The 20,034-nt window shown below is 38.3% G+C and overlaps 1 protein-coding gene across 6 annotated transcripts in view; it reads right to left on the bottom strand.

Annotated features, from left to right (window-relative positions):
• ERICH3 (glutamate rich 3) overlaps positions 1-20,034 on the bottom strand; it is a 116,882-nt gene that overhangs the window by 50,139 nt on the left and 46,709 nt on the right. For 5 of the 6 annotated variants that reach the window (XM_020877706.2, XM_070467922.1, XM_070467923.1 and 2 more), the window contains 2 exons: positions 16,073-16,291; positions 2,713-2,893 (listed from right to left, as the gene is read on the bottom strand). In XM_020877706.2, the coding sequence (XP_020733365.2) occupies positions 2,713-2,893; positions 16,073-16,291 (400 nt within the window). The remainder of the gene's footprint in view (positions 1-2,712; positions 2,894-16,072; positions 16,292-20,034) is intronic. The other variant, XM_070467924.1, reaches the window with a different exon arrangement.

The following is a 20,034-nucleotide window of genomic DNA, read 5'->3' as shown; positions in this document are numbered from 1 at the left end:
TTTAAAATTCTTTGTCCTGTTACAAAGAAAATAGCACAGGAAAAGATCAGATAACAGTGTGTAGTGGGGGTGGGAGGAGGAGGCAGGGGGACCAGTGAAGCATCTGCTGTGTTTGTGAAGAAGTAGTGAGGGAGGCACATAGTTACAACAGGATCAGGTTATGGAAATACAAGAAAATGGGGCAGAAAAGGGATTATAAGAGAGCCAGAAAAAAGTTACTTTGTTCTTCATATCCATATGAACCCAGGAGGCCAGCATCTGCCTTATTTGAAAGGATGGACGGTAAATAAAACTGCTGTGAAGAACTGTACTCTTTACAAGTAGCAGAAATATTCTGTACCTTCACAGGTGTACATAATACACAATCAATCTATGGCCTGATACAAGACATCATGAATCACTATTATAATAAAAGATGCACTTGCTATGTTCCTAAATAATTAATTTTTGGTTATGCTCATCCAAAAGCAAGACAAATTAATAAATACCACATTTTTAATGAGTTTACTGCTCCAAGCATAATGCTAAAAGACCTTTTTCTTAAAGCAGAAATCTTCTAAAAACTTATTCACATTTCACTGAATCACACACAGCTTTGATCTGTAAAAGGGCAGATTCTTTTCAGTCCAGCTAAATTGCTAAGACTGCTGAACTACAAGCTAACTTGAAGACACCCAACTTTTTCAGTTTTGAACAATTACTTTCCTAGCAATCAAGGGCAAGCTGAGATAAAATTATTGTGTGGACAGGATTCAATTATTTAAGAACCCATTACATCCTATTATTTAAGATTGTCCAATGACATAACATAAAGTCAGTCCTAGGATCAATATGCATGCAAAATAACACTTAGCTGAGTAATACTCTCCAGTAACCTTTTGCAATCTTATCACAGAGTGGATATCATCTCCCAGAAAATCCTTCAGCCAAGTCTTGTCCGTTTTCCAATTGTATGTACATTTTCCAACAGTCAAAAAGTCATTATATATGAATTCTGTTGGATAAGGCATGATCCAAGACCCAGGAAAAGTTTCATTATGTTAATTCCAATTTGAGGCTATAGCTAATTTTAGAAATTCTTCTAAATTAATAGTTGAAAATGATATGTTCAAAAAGTAAGTGCAATCATTTATCATTAGGGTTTTCATAGCCCTCATATTATGAAAATATTTGAAACACTTTGCTACTGAGAATAGCTAACTGGGGCCAGATGGTGAACTGAAGTGAAATTGCTCAGTCATGTCTGACTCTTTGCATTCCCTTGGACTGTAGCCTACTAGGCTCCTCCATCCATGGAATTTTCCAGGCAAGAGTTTTGGAGTGGGTTGCCATTTCCTTCTCCAGAGGATCTTCCCAACCCGGGGATCGAACCCAGGTCTCCCGCATTGCAGGCAGACGCTTTACTGTCTGAGCTACCAGGGAAGCCAGATAGTATTTAATACTAAACAAGGGTCCTGCACCTAGTGGTGGGGAGGGGTGGAATCGGCTCTCAACCCTGGTCAGAGCTGGGAGTGTGACCTCGGGGAAGTCTGTACCTCTGATGCCTCTCATTTTTCTCATCTACACAATAAAAGGAACAAATTCTCAAAGGCTATGACAAAATAAAACAAGGTAAATCATAATGCAGGCAAGTACATAAAATGGGAAAAATAATTTCTAGCATTTTTTCAAAGAAATATTTTACACTTCTATAAAGAAAAATGTTTTTCATTACAAAACAATATATATAGTTCATTATATATTTGATATGTATATAATTAATTATAATATATGATATTTTACTCTAAGTTAAAACCAACATTCAAATGTTTATCCTTCCTTATGTTGGAAAGTTTTCAATATTTTATCCCTAAATATGTATAGTTCTTTTTAAGTGTTAGAACTTTTTTAAGTTAATAGTCACTGTTTTTGATTGATGAGGGAAATCAGAAAAGTCAAAATTAACAACACCATGCTTGCTCCCAACTCCTCCCTTCAATCGCTAAGTCAATATCTAGATAACCCAAATATAAATATTTCTTTTAATCAGTAAAAACTCTATCACTTTCTAAAGAGTTTCTTAAGCAAGGAAATAACAAATAGAATCCCATAACAACAATTCCTTTTAACTGCAGTTCCACAGAACTAAATATTGACCAAAAAACACTTTGGTACAATATGTGAAATCCTATATTGGATATAAAAATTATCTTATGCTAACAAACATGGATTTATGATCAAAGGGAAATGAAAATGTAATAAAAGCATTTAGCCAAATTTTGTACTGCATTATTTAGGTGTGGTCCACCCTGAGTGTTATTGGATTTGTGATTTTATCTCAGCATACTTCTAAAGAATAAATTGCCAATCTAATATTTTTCTCTTAGAATAGTGTATGATATAATTCACTATGGAAAGCCAAATAGTTAACTTGTAATTTGGGGGACAGTTATTCGTGCAACATTTTAATGATCATATATCTATATCTCAAGATTAATCTGTTACTGGGTTAAATCACTCCAAATTCTTTCTTCCACAATCTGCAAGAGTAATTGCTGCTTCAGTTTCAATCATGGAGCAGTAAATCTGGATTTACTTTTAGGCAGCTGGTTTATAAGTCCCTGGATATGCATAATTTCATAGAGTGATTGAAGTCATTTTGACATTATATCAACAATAGCTTATCTATAGCATCAACTGCAAGCAATTAAAAAATTCACATTTTATGTGTACCTTTTTCAAGTAGCTTGCCTGTGTATACACATAGGTTTTCTCCACCACAGTGCTGTTGATAAACTTTTATTTCATCCCGGAAATCTGGGTGATCATAAGCTAGGTGCACATTTTTCCCCAAATAGATCATTGTAATAGCTGCATTACTATGCAGTGGTGTTTTATGAATCCTTCTTGAATCCTAGAATAAACAAAAAGGGGGACTTGTTAACTAATCTCCTTCTAATCAGAGTGTGATCACATTGTAATACAAAGAATACAAAAGGCTATTTTTATGTACCTAGCAAAAAAAAAAACCTTTATAACATGTCAACATATACAGTGCACAAAAAGTCAACCCCATTACAAAATAAATACCTTTAACAACTATAACATATATACCTTTTGGCTTTGTATTTTTAATGTAAATTCTGGAGATCTGGACAAAGTTTGTCAACTTTTAGCTCACGTATGTGTCTTTTTTTCATGCAACAAAAACATCAATGATGTGAAGCAGAAAACTACTCTTGGTTCTTTTAGCTGGTTCCCAAATAAAAATTTAAATCAAATTAATTAAATAAATATTGGTGACATAATTTTCTTCTAATCCAAATTGACATTAACTGTGATTTAGCAATTGTTTTTGTAACTGAGTGTTATATCTTTATGCTGGTGCACTGAGAAGACATTCTTCCCTGAGTTTACTCTATGTGAGGGGAGAGGCATACATTTGATTCTTCCAGGAGTCACCCTGAGGATCAGGAACAATATATGTCAGATATTTGGGATTATCCAGTTTAATAGGAGGCATTCAGTTTAATGAAAAACCAACACTATCAATATTAGCCTTAAATAGTAAACAATATACCCAACCAAAAAATATCACCTCGTAAGCCTATCTGATATTCTATGGCACTGCAATTTAAGTGATGTATAAAATAAACAATAAACTCAAATGTGAGATTAAGTATCCAAAACCTTGCCTCCTGGTTTATATTCTGAAGTATTTTTTCATAGTAATGAATAAGCACAGTGTTTGCCTAACCTCTAAGAGGAAGACAGGGAAAGGGAAGTAAGAAAAGGAAGAGGAAGAAGAGGCAGCGAAATGGAATGGCTTCTTGAAAGACTTCAAGAGGTCCCAGTAAGAATACTGTAGGCTGCTAGGAGTATACAGCACCCCACGCCAGTACTCTGTGGATGGAGGAGCCTGGTGGGCTGCAGTCTATGGGGTCGCTAAGAGTCGGACACGACTAAGCGACTTCTTTCACTTTTCACTTTAATTCATTGAAGAAGGAAATGGCAACCCACTTCAGTGTTCTTGCCTGGAGAATCCCAGAGACGGGGGAGCCTGGTGGGCTGACATCCATGAGGTTGCACAGAGTCAGACACAACTGAAGTGACTTAGCAGCAGCAGCAGAACTATATGGATACAAGGCATTACTTTTAATCTACCTAACTTTTCTAAAAGTCAATTTTTAGCTAAATGAAAAATATGAAGAGACCAACTTTCAGTGAATCCAAGGCAGTGATCTGTTGATTTCATTGACTTATAGATGCCTTGGAAGCATGCTTTTATTAAGAATGACAAAGCTCAAAAAAAAAAAAAATTCTGAAGGAACTACTAAAATACTTCTATCTCCAAACCCATTTCCTTCTGCCTTGGAGGATTCTATTTTTTTTTTTTTTTCATTCACTTATATTTCTTTGAAGCAAAAACCAGAGGAGGTAAATTTGATGAAATTGTGCAAATGACAGTCTGAGATTTAAAATTTGAGCACACTGTCTTGCCTGTGGACAGAGCTCCCAAATAGAGAGATAATCCAGAGAACTATTTTAGGGACTTCAGGAGCCATGACAGTAAGTCAGCAAACTGGATAATTCTCTGCAGACTAGAAACTTCACTCTGCATCACAGTTGAAAGCATAGGTATGATAACAGGCCCAGCTCCTAGTTGCAAAGTCATCCCATGTTTCCTCTTGCCTGAGTGACTATGGAGCAGTGACATGCACGTGTGCAGCCCAACCCACAATCACCAGCCTAAGGCAAATCCAGCTCCAAGCTCCCACTAGAGCATTTAATGATGTGGCGGATTAAATAAGAACATCCCACTTCGTTAAGCAATACTTTCTGAAGTGGCATGGATTCAGAGGTAACCCTGAGAGCTTCTGGGAGATAAGTGCTACATAAATACAAGGTAATAGTGGGATTAGAGTGGAGGAAGGGCCCGCCTCATCAGTGCAAAAAGAAAACCTGGATGGAAGAATGTTTAAAAATAAAATCAAGAACAGCTCTTCACCCTTTTCATTTACTCATATTCATATTTTTTCTGCTAAAGTGCATTTCTGATAGCAACATCTCTTTTCTCTTGGGTCTGGTTGCTTCATTCCTTTTTAAAATATTCCCCAATCATTGCCACCAAGTAACACCTTCTGGGTTCTAATAGGAGGCCCAAGTGACAGCTCATGATTAAATGCATCCACTGAGAAATGAACGATTGTTTCTTGCAGTTGACTAAACTGCCTCTAAACTTGCAATCTTCCAAGGTTATAATGAACCCAGACTGATGAAACTTTAACAAGGTTTCATGGCCCTTTCTGCTGTCCTCAAGCAAATATCATAACCTTCCATGAAAATTCAGTTGCATTTCAAGAACAGGAGCAAGTCTCAAGCCTCTGTACAACTAAGGATTATCTCTCTTACTTCCTTGACCAATTGCTTATGACTTTCCTTCTCATTTCTTTTCAGATTTCTCAAGCAAGTATAATCTGAACTGACAAACAGAAAGCCTATTGAGTAGTGAACCAGTCAGCTACTATATGTTTGTAATACTTAGCATTCAGTGGATATATTAAGTTTTCACTGGCATCTCTTTATCCCTGCGCAGGTCTACGTAATAGGTGGATTTTAGAGACTGAGTAAGTGTCAAAGTTCCTGTTCTTGTTGATGTGTTGGGCAGTCCCTCCTCTCCATCTATAAGACAAGCCCTGATGAATTCTGAACATCATATCATACCTGGACCAGTGTAATTAACTTGCAGTTAAAATGCTAGAAAAAAAGAGCATAAATTTGAGCTGTTCCAGGAAATCTGGATATATGATTACCTTACCAATTGGCCCCCACACTTCCATCATATTGTCCTTCAAATTCTCCCTCCTCCTTGATATCAGAGTGATCTACTGTCACTAAATAGATCATGTGACTCTCCTGCTTAGAGTCTTCCAGTGATCCCCAATATCCATGGGATAAAGTCCAACATTCCTCAGACAGTAAAAAAAAGTCTTATAGTCTCTAACTCCTACTATCTTTCAACTATTGCAATTTCCTGTGTTACATCTAAAGGAACAGCAACTGACCTAATTGTAATGGTCCACACATGACCAACATGCTTTTAATCTCAAGGCCTATATAACTCTAGGAGCCACATGGCATTGACCTGTTTCCTTGTATTCCTCTCTCTCAGTAGATAAGGACAGTATCTTACCCATCTTTATGCCTTACCCCCTATGTCTTGTCAGTGCTAACAGATGTGTTGTGCCTAGTCACCCAGTCATGTCCGACTCTTTGTGACCCCACGAACTGTAGCCCACCAGGCTCTTCTATCCATGGGGATGCTCCAGGAAAGTATACTGGAGGGGTTGCCATGCCCTCCCTCAGGGCATCTGCCCAACCCAGGGATCGAACCCAGGTCTCCCACATTGCAGGTGGATTCTTTACCCTCTGAGCCACCAGGGAAGCCCAAGAATGCTGGAGTGGGTAGCATATCCCTTCTCCAGGGGATCTTCCCTACCCGGGAGCCAAACCAGGGTCTCCTGCAGGCAGATTCTTTACCAGCTGAACTACTAGGGAAGCCCACTGACACCTAGTAAAAGCCTAATAAGCATTGATCTGACTGGACACAGCTATGGAACAATTAGAGATTCCACATTTTGACCTTTGCTGAGACAAAAGCAGGCTGATCCCATTCAAAATCGGTAGCTTTCTATATTTACTGGAATTCAATAGGTACTAAAGCATGAAAAATGATTCATGGTGTCCTGTTAAACAAGATACCACCTTTGTTGATTAAGCCTTGATATTGATAAAAAGCCTGGCCATAAAGAGCGGCAGAGACTTCATGTTGACTCTTGATTCAGGTCTTGCTGTGCAGTCACCAAGTCAAGCCCAACTCTGCGACCCCATGGACTGCAGCCCGCTAGGTTCCTCTGTCCACGGGATGTCCCAGGCAAGAATACTGGAGTGGATTGCCATTTCTTTCTCCAGGGGATCTTCCCGACCCAAGGATTGAACCCATGTCTCCTGCACTGGCAGGCAAATTCTTTACCACTGAGATACCAGGGAAGCCCTATTCAAGTCTTTAGGAGAGGAAATTCTGACTTGAGCCAAGGAAAAGTGCTGCCGCATTCATACCCTAATGTTTCAGGAAGCCTCTGGTTGTGATGGAAACCTGTCTTCACTCTCCTCATTTAGTTCTGCCCTTTCCCTTCTCTTTCTCACTGCTTTTAACTTGTTCTTTCCTTCTCCTTCCCTTGCTTTTACTATGCATCTTCCTTGCACTTTACCCCTGCCTGTTTGTCTTACTACTGTATGACCTATATCTCATGCAAATTCCTGACCTACCTCCAAATGCCTTGGTCTTGCTGGACTTCTGGAGGAATCTGAGCTCCAGATTTTGAGGATGCTGAACTGACACTGGATCCTTTACTTCCTCATCTCCCTCAATAGAATGAATTCATTAAGTCTGTTAAGACCAGAAATTATCCAGCTGGATTTTGATTTTGGTGAGAAGGCCCCCAAATCGGACCCTCTTAGTAGTGGTCTGCCCTGACTCCTAGAATCATTTCTGATTCTTCCTTTCTTCTAGGGTTTTGTTCCACAACGCCAGCTGCAAAGATATTTTGATTGTTGAATTGACTTTTTTTATACTGTTTTTAAGTTCTTTTTAGTTATGTAGTTACCAAACTGCAATGCTAATTTTAAGCAAAAGCATTGTTTAAAGGAAAATGTTGCCTAAAATAAATCAAGCCTACCATGAAATATGTTGAATTACCATATATTAAAATCATGCTGATGTTTTTCCTTATTCATTCTCAAATCTTAGTCTACTGATGAGAAAAACTAAGAGTAAAAATACCAAGGTAATGCACTGGCTAGAAGAAATTTTTAAAGTATTTTAAAATTTAAAAATATTACTTAAATTAAGTCAAACAAAAGAAATGTGCAATTTCCCCACAAAGTTAATATTTGTTAGGCTTTATCGGTTATTGGAGAAAAGGGATCTATACTTGAAAGGCATAATTGTCATCTACAACATTTACCTAAGCTAAAAAGTATAACTAAAGTTTACTTTTTGCATGGATAATAAAGCAATACCCATTTATGAACACACTACTAAGAAACATGTGACTATATGTAAATAAAATCAAACACCTGCCCTCAACAAGCTTCATAATCTGGGAGTAGAAGTAAGAATAAAGGTACATGAATATTTATGTTAAGCAGAAAATATTAAAGAACATAGGAAAAGTAACAAAGTCCTTTTGAAGGGAAGAAGAGATGGAATCCTATTCCTGTGTAGAGAAATACAGTATAGAGCATAAAGTCTTTGAGAAGATCAGGGAAAGATAGGTGTAGAAACACATTCTTCTTATCTGTTATGCATTCTCTGGCAATTCATAGAATACCTGGCATAAACTAATTTTTAAAACATATATACCTGAGATGGGGAAGTAGTAGACCAACCAGTCGAGGGTATAGAAAATAGTTCAGCTTGGCTTGACTAGGAGCAGAGAGAAAGCTGGAAAAGGGCCGAAGTCAGAAGCCCTTAAATGCTAGTACACTATGCATGTCCCTTTATTCTGATGTTTTGACATCTGGGTCCTTGATGACCCTGGGATATACCTCACCCAAGACTAACCAGTTCCTAGACATAATAAGGGGTTTCCTTGGTGGCTCAGTCGGTAAAGAATCTGCCTGCCCAATGCAGGAGACGCAAGAGACTCTGGTCCAATACCTGAGACAGGGAGATCCCCCAGAGAAGGAAATGGCAACCCACTCCGGTATTCTTGCCTAGGACATCCCATGGACAGAGGAGCATGGCAGGCTACCATCCATGGGGTCACAAGAGTTGGACACAACTTTGTGACTAAGCCACCAGACATAATAGATGACTTGCCTAGGAGAACATATATCATATACAAACTGACCAACTGAGAGCCCATATCCACCCTCCCCCAGTCTCTAACAAACTGGGCCCACATTCCCCTACCCTTCCCGGGTACCAGACAACTGAGGACAGCCCAACACAGAAGCCTGCCAAAATCACTCATGCCATCCTATCCTAAGCCTGCTTACCCTCCGTTGCCTGATGCTTCCTCAAAAACCACAACAGATGCTCTTTCCCACCTCTTCCTCCCACCCTCACTCCTGACAGTCCTGGTGCTTCCCTGGGCGACCCTACAAGGCCTGGTGTGATGGTTAATTTTATCTATCAACTTTGCTGAGCCACAGTGCCAGATATGTGGTCAAACAATATTCGAGATGGAAGCCTGACTAAAATAAACAGGCATGTCCCTTCCTCTTGAGAACTGTAAGCGACAAACTTAAAGGCAAGTGTCCTGATCTATAGATCTCAACATAGGTGAATAGTAATGTGACATTTGAAAGCGGGCAGAAGACTCGATCACTTTCATTAGGAAAGAGGAAGCTAGTGAAAGGTTTTAAGCAGGGGAGAAAAAAGTTGGGAGCTTTTCTACAAAGTTTCATTTTAACACCATTATGTAGAATCTACTACTACTGAGAAGGACTGCTTACACTCCCCTCCCATTCCTGCCTTTAACCCTCTGTTCCCTGATTTTGTTTGCTAACTTCCTACCCATCTTTCAGGCATCTGTAATTGCATAGGGCTTATCTGATGATGAAGCTGAAACTCCAATACTTTGGCCACCTCATGCGAAGAGTTGACTCAATGGAAAAGACCCTGATGCTGGGAGGGATTGGGGGCAGGAGGAGAAAGGGACGACAGAGGATGAGATGGCTGGATGGCATCACCGACTCGATGGGCATGAGTTTGAGTAAACTCTGGAGTTGGTGATGGACAGGGAGGCCTGGCGTGCTGCGATTCATGGGGTCGCAAAGAGTCGGACACGACTGAGCGACTGAACTGAACTGAACTGAACTATCTGAAGTCTAGAAGGTAGACAGGGGACCTCAGGTAAACAGAAGAAAGCCCCAGACTAGTTCATGCCTGGAGAAACCCTTTGATCTCTCTTTCATAAAACATATAAGAAATTAAAGCAAACTATGTTTCATTTTTTAAATTGATAAACATAATGTTTAAGTAGGTTCTTATTTGGGCTTCCCTGGTGGTTCAGTGGTAAAGAACCCGCCTGCAATGTAGAAGATGCGGGTTCAATCTTCAGGTTGGGAAGATCCCCTGGAGTAGGAAATGGCAACCCAGTCCACTATTATTGCCTTGAGAATCCCATGGATAGAGGATTCTGGCAGTCCACAGGGTTGCAGAGTTGGACACAACTGAAGCAACTTAGCACGCACGCAGGTTCTTATTTGAAAGCTGTTATTTCCACATCTATAAACACTATATAGGACATCCACATTTTCAGTAGGCGACTGTGCAGAATAGGTGATAAGCAGTCCTGAGTGGAAACACAAAAATCTGCAGATTGGTGAGGTAAAACTTAGAGTAAAATCTAACTAGTTGTAGAGATTCCATAAAAGCATTATAAGCTCTGCAGGTATTATATCTCCACATTATAAAGCAACAGGGTACATAAGCAATGTGCTGGGCTGTGAAATTTACACCATGTCATTTGGCTTCCTGGATCACGGCCTAGAGACACAGACCAAAGAATCCAGGGATCCTGTTCTACACATGCACAGAGGAACAGGTGGTGGGCAACCAGCAAGCCATATTTCTTTGGCTCTTTCTTTTACTTCTTTCTTTTAAGAGCATTTTTTGGGGGATGGTAGTGCTAAAAGTATGAATTTAATGTGTAAATTAATCATGAGAGCCACCTTCCCTTAAATGAGTCTTTTCTTGATCAAATATGAAATAAATCCAAATATTTAAATGAAAGTACACGATTTACCCCACTGTGCCAATTTTATTCTTAAACCCAGGACCCAGTAGCTAGTGACAAATCCAAGAGGCATCTAGAAAACTACTGAAGCCGTGTGAGAAGATGATCACATTTTGAATAGAAAGACAAGTGTCAAGGTCCAAGCCTATGGTGATGTCCAGGTTTAAGGGTGAAGATGAAAGAGACACAGAGGAGCAAGACAAAATAAAGAAGAGAGTAAAGAATCATGAAAGTAGAGTGCCATGAGGCAAGAGAAAGAAGCTTCAAGGAAGAGGCAGTAATAGCATAAGATACTACTATCAAAGAAAAATCATAGTAAGTAGAAAATACAAACTAAGATGGTAGAAATAAGTCTAAACATAGCACAAAATAAAATAAATCAGTAATTAAACTCACTAATTAAATGGACAGATTCTCAGTTGAAATAAACAGAAAGCACACATATGCTACACATAAACATATTTAAAGTTTAAAGCTTTAAAGACATTGAAGAGTGAAAGTAAAAGGAATATAAATATATATATTCATATATATAAAAATAATCTTTCTGTGACTGTGGTTTTCATAGATGGGAAAAAAAGTTGAAACAGTGACAGATTTTATTTTCTTGGACTCCAAAATCACTGCAGACAGTGACTGCAGCCATGAAATTAAAAGATGTTTGCTCCTTGGAAGCAAAGCTATGACAAATCCAGACAGCATATTAAAGAGCAGAGACATAACTTTGCCGACAAAGATCTGCCTAGTCAAAGCTATGGTTTTTCCAGTAGTCATGTGCAGATCTGAGAGTTGGACCATAAAGAAGGCTGAGTACCAAAGAATTGATGCTTTAGAACTGTGATGCTTGAGAAGACTCTTGAGAGTCCTTTGAACTACAAGGAGATCCAACCAGTCAATCCTAAAGGAAATCAGTCCTGAATATTCATTGGTAAGACTGATGCTAAAGCTGAAGCTCCAATACTTTGGCCACCTGATACAAGGAACCGACTCATTGGAAAAGATCCTGATGCTGGGAAAGATTGAGTGCAGGAGGAAAAGCAGGCAACAGAGGATGAGATGGTTGGATGACATCATTGACGCAATGGACATGAGTTTGAGCAGACTCCAGGAGATAGTGAAGGACAGGGAAGCCCTGTGTGTTGCAGTTCATGGGGTCTCAAAGAGTCAGGCACAACTTAGCAACTGAACAACAACAATGTATAATCTAAAGAAAATAAGAAGTACTATTAGACAAAATAGATTTTGAGGCCAGAAGTAATAATAAAGAGGATCTTTTTTTAATAATAAAGAATATTTTCACCAGTAAGATAAAGTATCCTAAATCTGAGGGCATATAACCAAGTATTCTCAATATTTACAAAACAGAACTCAACTAATTACAAGAAGAAACGGACAAATCCACAACTACAAAGAATTAATTCTCACTAGAACTCAAAAACTAAGAGACCACGTGGATAAAAGGAATAGTGAGGATGTAAAATTATGAGTAACATAATTGGACATTTCTTACCTATTAGAAGAATTCTGCTCCCAACAATTAGAGAATCACATTCTTTACAAAAGTTGAGCCTATCTTAGCCCACAAAGCAAATCTCCACAGTACCAAAGGATCAAAATCTTACAGAACAAGATGCTTTTTAAGAGTAACATTCAGTGAACAAAAGGAGTTCTAGGATTTAAAATATGGCGGGAAAAGGCAAATGTCAATAACCCACAGATATAGAGAATGGACTTGTGGTTGCCAAGGGGAAGGGGGTCAGGGAAGGAAGGATTGAGAGTCTGGGATTGGCAGATGCAAACTATTATATATAGGACTGATAAACAACAAGGTCCTAATGTATAGCGTGCATGTGTGCTCAGTCCTGTCCAACTCTTTGCAACCCTATGGACTATAGGCTGCCAAGCTCCTCTGTCCATGGAATTATCCCGGCAAGAATACTGGAATGGGCTGCTATTTCCTTCTCCAGAGGATCTTTCTGACCCAGAGATTGAACCCACATCTCCTGCGTCTCCTGTATTGGCAGGTGGGTTTTTTTTTTTTTTTTTTTTACCACTGAACCATCTGGGAAGTGCAGTATATAGCACAGGGAACTAGATGCAATATCCTGTGAAAAATCATAATGGAAAAGGATATGAAAAAGAATATATAACTGAGTCACTCTGCTGTACAGTAGAAATTTAACAGAACATTCTAAATCAACTATACTTCAATAAAACTTTAAAAAAGAAAAATGTCAATAGAATGTGTGGAAGATAAAATTGAAGAAATCTCCCAGCAAGTAGAACAAAGAGGTAAAGAAGTAGAAAATATGAGAGAAAAGCTAAGAATATTAGAGCATCAGTCTAGTAGTACCAACATTCTCAAAATAAGATTTCCAAAAAGAGAGAACAGAGTTAAAAAAAAAAAAAGTCAGACTGAAGCCTTGTGAACTCAAGGTCCAGACATACCAAGGTCTGTCAGAGCAGGGATGCCTGCTGACACCCTCTATGTTCCTAACCTGAAGTAGAATGCCCAGGGGAAGCTGGCTCAGATGCTTATCTATGCTTCACTGGTCATGACCACAGGGTGGAAAAGTTGCTACTTACCCCTCTGTGCAGAGCTACAGAAGCCCATTTGTCTGAGTATATTCCTGCTGGACATCCAGCATCATGCTCACATGAGAACTTCACTAGATGCCCTGATTCTGGTGAGCCTCATTTTTCTAAGAAAATTAAAAGACACTTGCTCCTTGGGAGAAAAGCTATGACAAACCTAGACAGCATATTAAAAAAGCAGAGACATTACTTTGTTGACAAAGGTCCATAATAGTCAATGCTATGGCTTTTCCAGTAGTCATGTATGCATGTGAGAGTTGGACTGTAAAGAAAGCTAAGCACCGAAGAACTGATGCTTTTGAACTGCAGTGTTGGAGAAGACTCTCGAGAGTCCCTTGAACTGCAAGGAGCTCAAACCAGTCAATCCTAAAGGAAATTAGTCCTGAATATTCATTGGAAGGACTGATGTTGAAGCTCCAGTACTTTGGCCACCTGATGCAAAGAACTGACTCATTGGGAAAGACCCTGATGCTAGGAAAGATTGAAGGCAGGAGGAGAAGGGGATGACAAAGGATGAGATGGTTGGATGGCATCACTGAGTCCATGGACCTTAGTTTGAGCAAGCTCTGGGAGTTGGTGATGGGCAGGGAAACCTGGCATGCTGAAGTCCATGGGGTTGCAAAGAGTTGGACACAACCGAGCCACTGAACCGAACTGATTTTTTAGGAACACTCATGACCTGAACTCTCTTACTTCCCTACCAGGAGCTCTTACAACTGTAAGAAACCAAACCTAGATGGTGACCCAAAGCTCTATTCAGCTTATTTTCTCCTGGAAATATTAGCCTTTCATTACAATGCTAAGTTTGAGCTTTTTTCTGAAGTTTTATGCATATAAATAATAGAACTCCAAACAAAAGCAAGGACTCAATTAGTACATTTGTCAGTATATTGGTTGCTCTGAGAAGGAGTTGGGGAAGGCAGGAAATAGGGGGCTTGTCATATGACAAAAGTCTGTTACTTTGTTGAGAAGTAATGATATATACACAGGTTTTATTGTTGTTTAACCTGAACATATAGATTTTACATATTCTTATGGTTTATTTGATATTTAAACATTTCTTTAAAAAGTAGGACTGGGTAGAGTTCATCCCAGTAATATATTTTTAACACTAGAAAATCAAATTTGCCACCAAATGAGGATGATGAGGAAATTACCGTTCTTGCAAATGGAGGCCACAGCCTTTAAGAGAGCATGTCTGTTGGCCTGGTGGAGACAAATGCCAGCATTCAAACAATACACAGTAAATTTGTGGATTAGTAGCTTCTAATATCATGGCCCCAAATATTCACTGCCCGCTCTTTATAAGAGGATGATACTGCCACACTATGTCAGGCTTTAGTAATGGAATTCAAGTGTAAGTGACAAGTATCACTCCTGAATGGAACCTACAAAGCATTCCATGACTCTGTTGTCCACGAGGCAAACACACCCCAGGCAGGGATGATTCATCCAGTCTGGGTCTCAGAATTGCCACTGAATACCAACAGACAGTAATGATAAAAAGAAGCTGCTGTAATCTGAGTCACCTGGAGTTGCCTGTTAGAAGGAAGCTACAGTAAACTAAACTTCAGAGACCTCTGCAGTAGGAAAGGAGATAACAGAAGTCTCAGGCTACAGAATATGAGGAAAGGATTTAGTTACTCTATATAAGGCCTGGGTATATCGAGAGACAGACGGATATTAGAGGAAAGAATAAACATCCAAATAGGAGAGAAGAATAACAGACAGTGCAAAGAAAAATAAGCTCAAGGAAAAGGGCTGGGGGAGGAAGGGAAGGGAACCTCAAGGATGAAGGATACAACACTCAGTCAGAGACCGTAACAAAGAAAGAGAATTGGTGAGAGGTGGATTGAAAGAAGGAAATCTAAGCATGCAAGAGGAAGATAGTCACAATTTTTAGAGAAGTTTATTGGTAAGGATAGCTGGGAGGAGAGAGATGTGGATAGGGGTAAATAAAGCACTTGAACTAGGCTGGTTTTGAAGAGCCAGCATGCTATCAATGTGCAGTGTTGGAACTTCACTCCCTGATTTTCCAACAGAGAAATGTTGACCCAGCCAGTTGCCGATAACCCCAGAAATTGCATATAATAGATTATTGGTTGTGTATTTACACTACAAAGTAAGAGATTTTTGACCTTCATACAAGCCTGTATCTGTAAAAGTGTAAATGACCTTAGAACAACATTCTTTATCAGTATTTTGAAGAATGATTACAACAAAACAATATATTTTAAGAACATGGAAAGGAAAATATTTATAGATATTATACAGTAATTTGCCAAAAATTATTAAAAGTGAGTTTTAATAATTATTTTATATGGAACATTGTGGTTTTCAATATGTTACTGAATATTCACAAATTAAATGTTAAAATACTTTCTGACATGACTGAATGGCAAATTGAAGGACATAAATGATTTGGAAATGGGTATAGTACAAAATAAATTTGAGTATAAGATTTACTTAATTTTTTTCAATTATGCTAAATTATTCAACTAGATTACTCAAATATTTGGTTTCAGATTCATTCAAGCTTACAATTACTATATTTACAAAATTATTATATTTTATATGAAAGTCATTTGGCATTCAATTTCCCTAGATTCTCTTACTGTACATCTAGAAATCTAATAGTGCAATGTCAATTGGTGCTAAATTAATGAAAGAAAAGTTGATTCCATAATCACCTTGGTAAAAACAGGTTCTAAGCCATTTGGAGCAGTGGTTGGGCGAAATCTTCTCCTTCTCCATGTTTCAGGTCTATTTTCTTTTGTGATTTTTCCACTGGTGGGAGGAAGTGGAGGAGGAATAGGCATAATGTAACGGTTAATGCTTGGAAATTGGTATCGATTCATTTCCTGTGAATTGTCCATGGAGTTCCTGAACTTCATCATTGCCTTCTTGCCCTATAATTAATTTCATGACATAAGAATGAGTGAAATAGAATTCGTCACCCAACATAATTCAAAATTACAGACAAGACTATGATTGACATTGCAGGCAAACATAACTGATATTAACAGGCAAAGTGAAAGTGCAGTCGCTCAGTTGTGTCTGACCCAATGAATCACTGTGACCCAATGAATCCCTGCCAGGCTCTTCCATCCATGGGGTTTTCCAGGCAAGAATATTGCAGTGGGTTGCTGTTTCCTTCTCCAGGGTATCTTCCTGATGCAGGAATCAAACATGTGTCTCCTGCACTGCAGGCTGACTCTTTACTGTCTGAGCCACCAGGGGAGCCCCACTTAAGAGCCCTGTAGAGGTCTCTTCAAGAAAATCAGAGATACCAAGGGAACATTCCATGCAAAGATGGGCTCAATAAAGGACAGAAATGGTATGGACCTAACAGAAGCAAAAGATATTAAGAAGAGGTGGCAAGCATACACAGAAGAACTATACAAAAAAAGATCTTCACAACCCAGATAATCACGATGGTGTGATCACTCACCTAGAGCCAGACATCCTGGAATGTGAAGTCAAGTGGGCCTTAGGAAGTATCACTATGAACAAAGCTAGTGGAGGTGATGGAATTCCAGTTGAGCTATTTCAAATCCTAAAAGATGGTGCTGTGAAAGTGCTACACTCAATATGTCAGCAAATTTGGAAACCTCAACAGTGGACACAGGACTGGAAAAGGTCAGTTTTCATCCCAATCCCAAAGAAAGGCAATCCCAAAGAATGCTCAAACTACCACACAATTGCACTCATCTCACACGCTAATAAAGTAATGCTCAAAATTCTCCAAGCCAGGCTTCAGCAATACATGAACCATGAACTTCCAGATGTTCAAGCTGGTTTTAGAAAAGGCAGAGGAACCAAAAATCAAATTGCCAACATCCACTGGATCATCGAAAAAGCAAGAGAGTTCCAGAAAAACATCTACTTCTGCTTTATTGACTATGCCAAAGACTTTGACTGTGTGGATCACAATAAACTGTGGAAAATTCTGAAAGGGATGGGAATACCAGACCACCTGACCTGCCTCTTGAGAAATCTGTATGCAGGTCAGGAAGCAACAGTTAGAACTGGACATGGAACAACAGACTGGTTCCAAATAGGAAAAGGAGTACGTCAAGGCTGTATATTGTCACCCTGCTTATTTAACTTCTATGCAGAGTACATCATGAGAAACGCTGGGCTGGATGAAGCACAAGCTGGAATCAAGATTGCTGGGAGAAATATCAATAACCTCAGATATGCAGATGACACCACCCTTATGGCAGAAAGTGAAGAACTAAAGAGCCTCTTGATGAAAGTCTTTTAAAAGAGGAGAGTGAAAATGGCTTAAAGCTCAGCATTCAGAAAACTAAGATCATGGCATCCGGTCCCATCATTTCATGGCAATTTAATGGGGAAACAGTGGAAACAGTGGCTGACTTTATCTTTTTGGGCTCCAAAATCACTGCAGATGGTAATTGAAGCCATGAAATTAAAAGAAGCTTACTCCTTGGAAGGAAAGTTATGACCAACCTAGACAGCATTTTAAAAAGCAGAGACATTACTTTGTCCACAAAGGTCCATCTAGTCAAGGCTATAGTTTTTCCAATAGTCACGTATGGATGTGAGAGTTGGACCATAAAGAAAGCTGAGCACAGAAGAATTGATGCTTTTGAACTGTGGTGTTTGAGAAGACTCTTGAGAGTCCCTTGGACTGTAAGAAGATCCAACCAGTCCTGGATCTTCTAAGAATATCCTCTAAGAAGATCAGTCCTAAAGGAAATCAGTCCTGGGTGTTCATTGTAAGGACTGATGTTGAAGCTGAAGCTCCAATATTTTGGCCACCTGATGCAAAGAGTTGATTCATTTGAAAAGACCCTGATGTTGGGAAAGATTGAAGGCAGGAGGAGAAGGGCATGACAGAGGAGTTGGTGATGGACAGGGAGGCCTGGCGGACTGCGGTTCATGGGGTCACAAAGAGTTGGACATGACTGAGCAACTGAACTGAACTGAACTGAATCACATTTCATGATATAAGAATGCATGAAGTAGAAGTGGTAACATAATATAACTCAAAATTACAAACTCAAAATTACAGGCATTGACATTACATGCAAACACAAATGATATTAATAGGCAAAACTTAAGACACCTCAATCTGTTGAAAAATGGCATTTTGCAGTATCCATAGCAAATCAAATTTTCATGGATTTCTAAACTTTTTAAAGTATATTTTTTAAATCAAACATACAATCATGGCATTTTTATAGCACTTTGGGGTTTTTCCCTCAGTGATTCATTAAATCTATGGGGATCCAGTATAATGAAACAATTTAAAATCACTAGGTTTTAAAGTGTTGTACTTCAAGACAGGATTGGGTAGTCCACTCAATGATGGGGTATTTGTACTTTTTTTTACATTGATTTCACCCATCCAGGTGTTACAACATTCCTTGGTAATATGGTTTCAAGGAATCAAAAACCTAGACTCTGACCCAAAGTCTCTATTCAAGTTATTTTCTCTTAGAAATTTAACTTGTAGGAATAAATTTTACCAGGTAACTGCACAAGTACATTTATGTCAGTGTGTATAAGGATACACACACACAGGTATACACATAAAATATGTCTAAAAAATTTAATTGATCAGTTTGGGATTGACATGTAAACACTGCAATATATAAAATAAAATGCTTTTCCATGAAAAAAAGAGAAAAAAAATTTAGTTGAACTACCAAGTCCATCAGTAAAAGGATAGTTAAATAAATTTTGCTTTGTTATGATAAAAGATTCTCATCAGGCTTTAAAAAGAATACTGTTAATCTATTCTTTCAGAGTCCTGACATAAAAAGCTCCATGCAGCGTGGTCATACATTTCATTTAAATAATTTATATGTGGATTTTGATAAAATCAGGGATGACTGGAAGCCTCTGAACACAGGGTTGACTTTAAGGATTTGGATTATTTGTAGGGGTGGAGCATATAAGTTTAGTCAACATTTAGTACCTTAATGACTAAAAAGTACCTAATGTATAACCAAAAATTTTAGTTTCAGGTGTATTTGAGCCTCTGAATTTTCACATATTGATAATTTTTGTATGTCTGAGGTAGTTTTCAAACTTTAGATTATCTTTAATCATTTAAATCTGTCTTATACCTATTTATTTGGTATTGTTTTAAATTTATCTTCAGCCAATTTATCTTTTATTTTGAGATGCTTAAATAGTAAAAAGTTATTTTTAAGAAAGAGAAGTCATTCCCCAAACATTTTCATTGCTATTAAACAAAAACAGATTAAATAATGGCATAGGTACTCCATGTTTTGATTGAAATCAACACTTATATGAATAGAAGGTATTTAAATAGATATTCATCAAGGGGCTTAGAATTACTAGATTGCTTGATGCTGCAGGTATTATTTATGCTCTCATTTTTCTTTTCTTACATTTTCCAATTTTTCTGTGCTGGTGTGCACTGACATTGTAATAAATATAAATTAAAGAAATGAAAATAAGATAATAAAACAATAAAATCAATGAATTCAGAACTTTTTGGTCTTGGGAGGTTCTACTTTTAATTTCTAAGTAGTTATCCATCTTGGCATGCCTTATTTGGTAATGAAGTTTAGTAAATTTTTTAAAAATTAAACTACTGCTCCATACCTTGCTTTTTTTTCTAGCCCAAAGAATCTTGGACATCTTCCTATGGCAG

Source organism: Odocoileus virginianus, chromosome 5 (assembly GCF_023699985.2).
Source record: "Odocoileus virginianus isolate 20LAN1187 ecotype Illinois chromosome 5, Ovbor_1.2, whole genome shotgun sequence".
In the NCBI taxonomy this organism is placed as follows: Eukaryota; Metazoa; Chordata; class Mammalia; order Artiodactyla; family Cervidae; genus Odocoileus; species Odocoileus virginianus.
The sequence above is the reverse complement of the archived record's forward strand: the minus strand, read 5'-3'. Positions and strand labels throughout refer to the sequence as shown.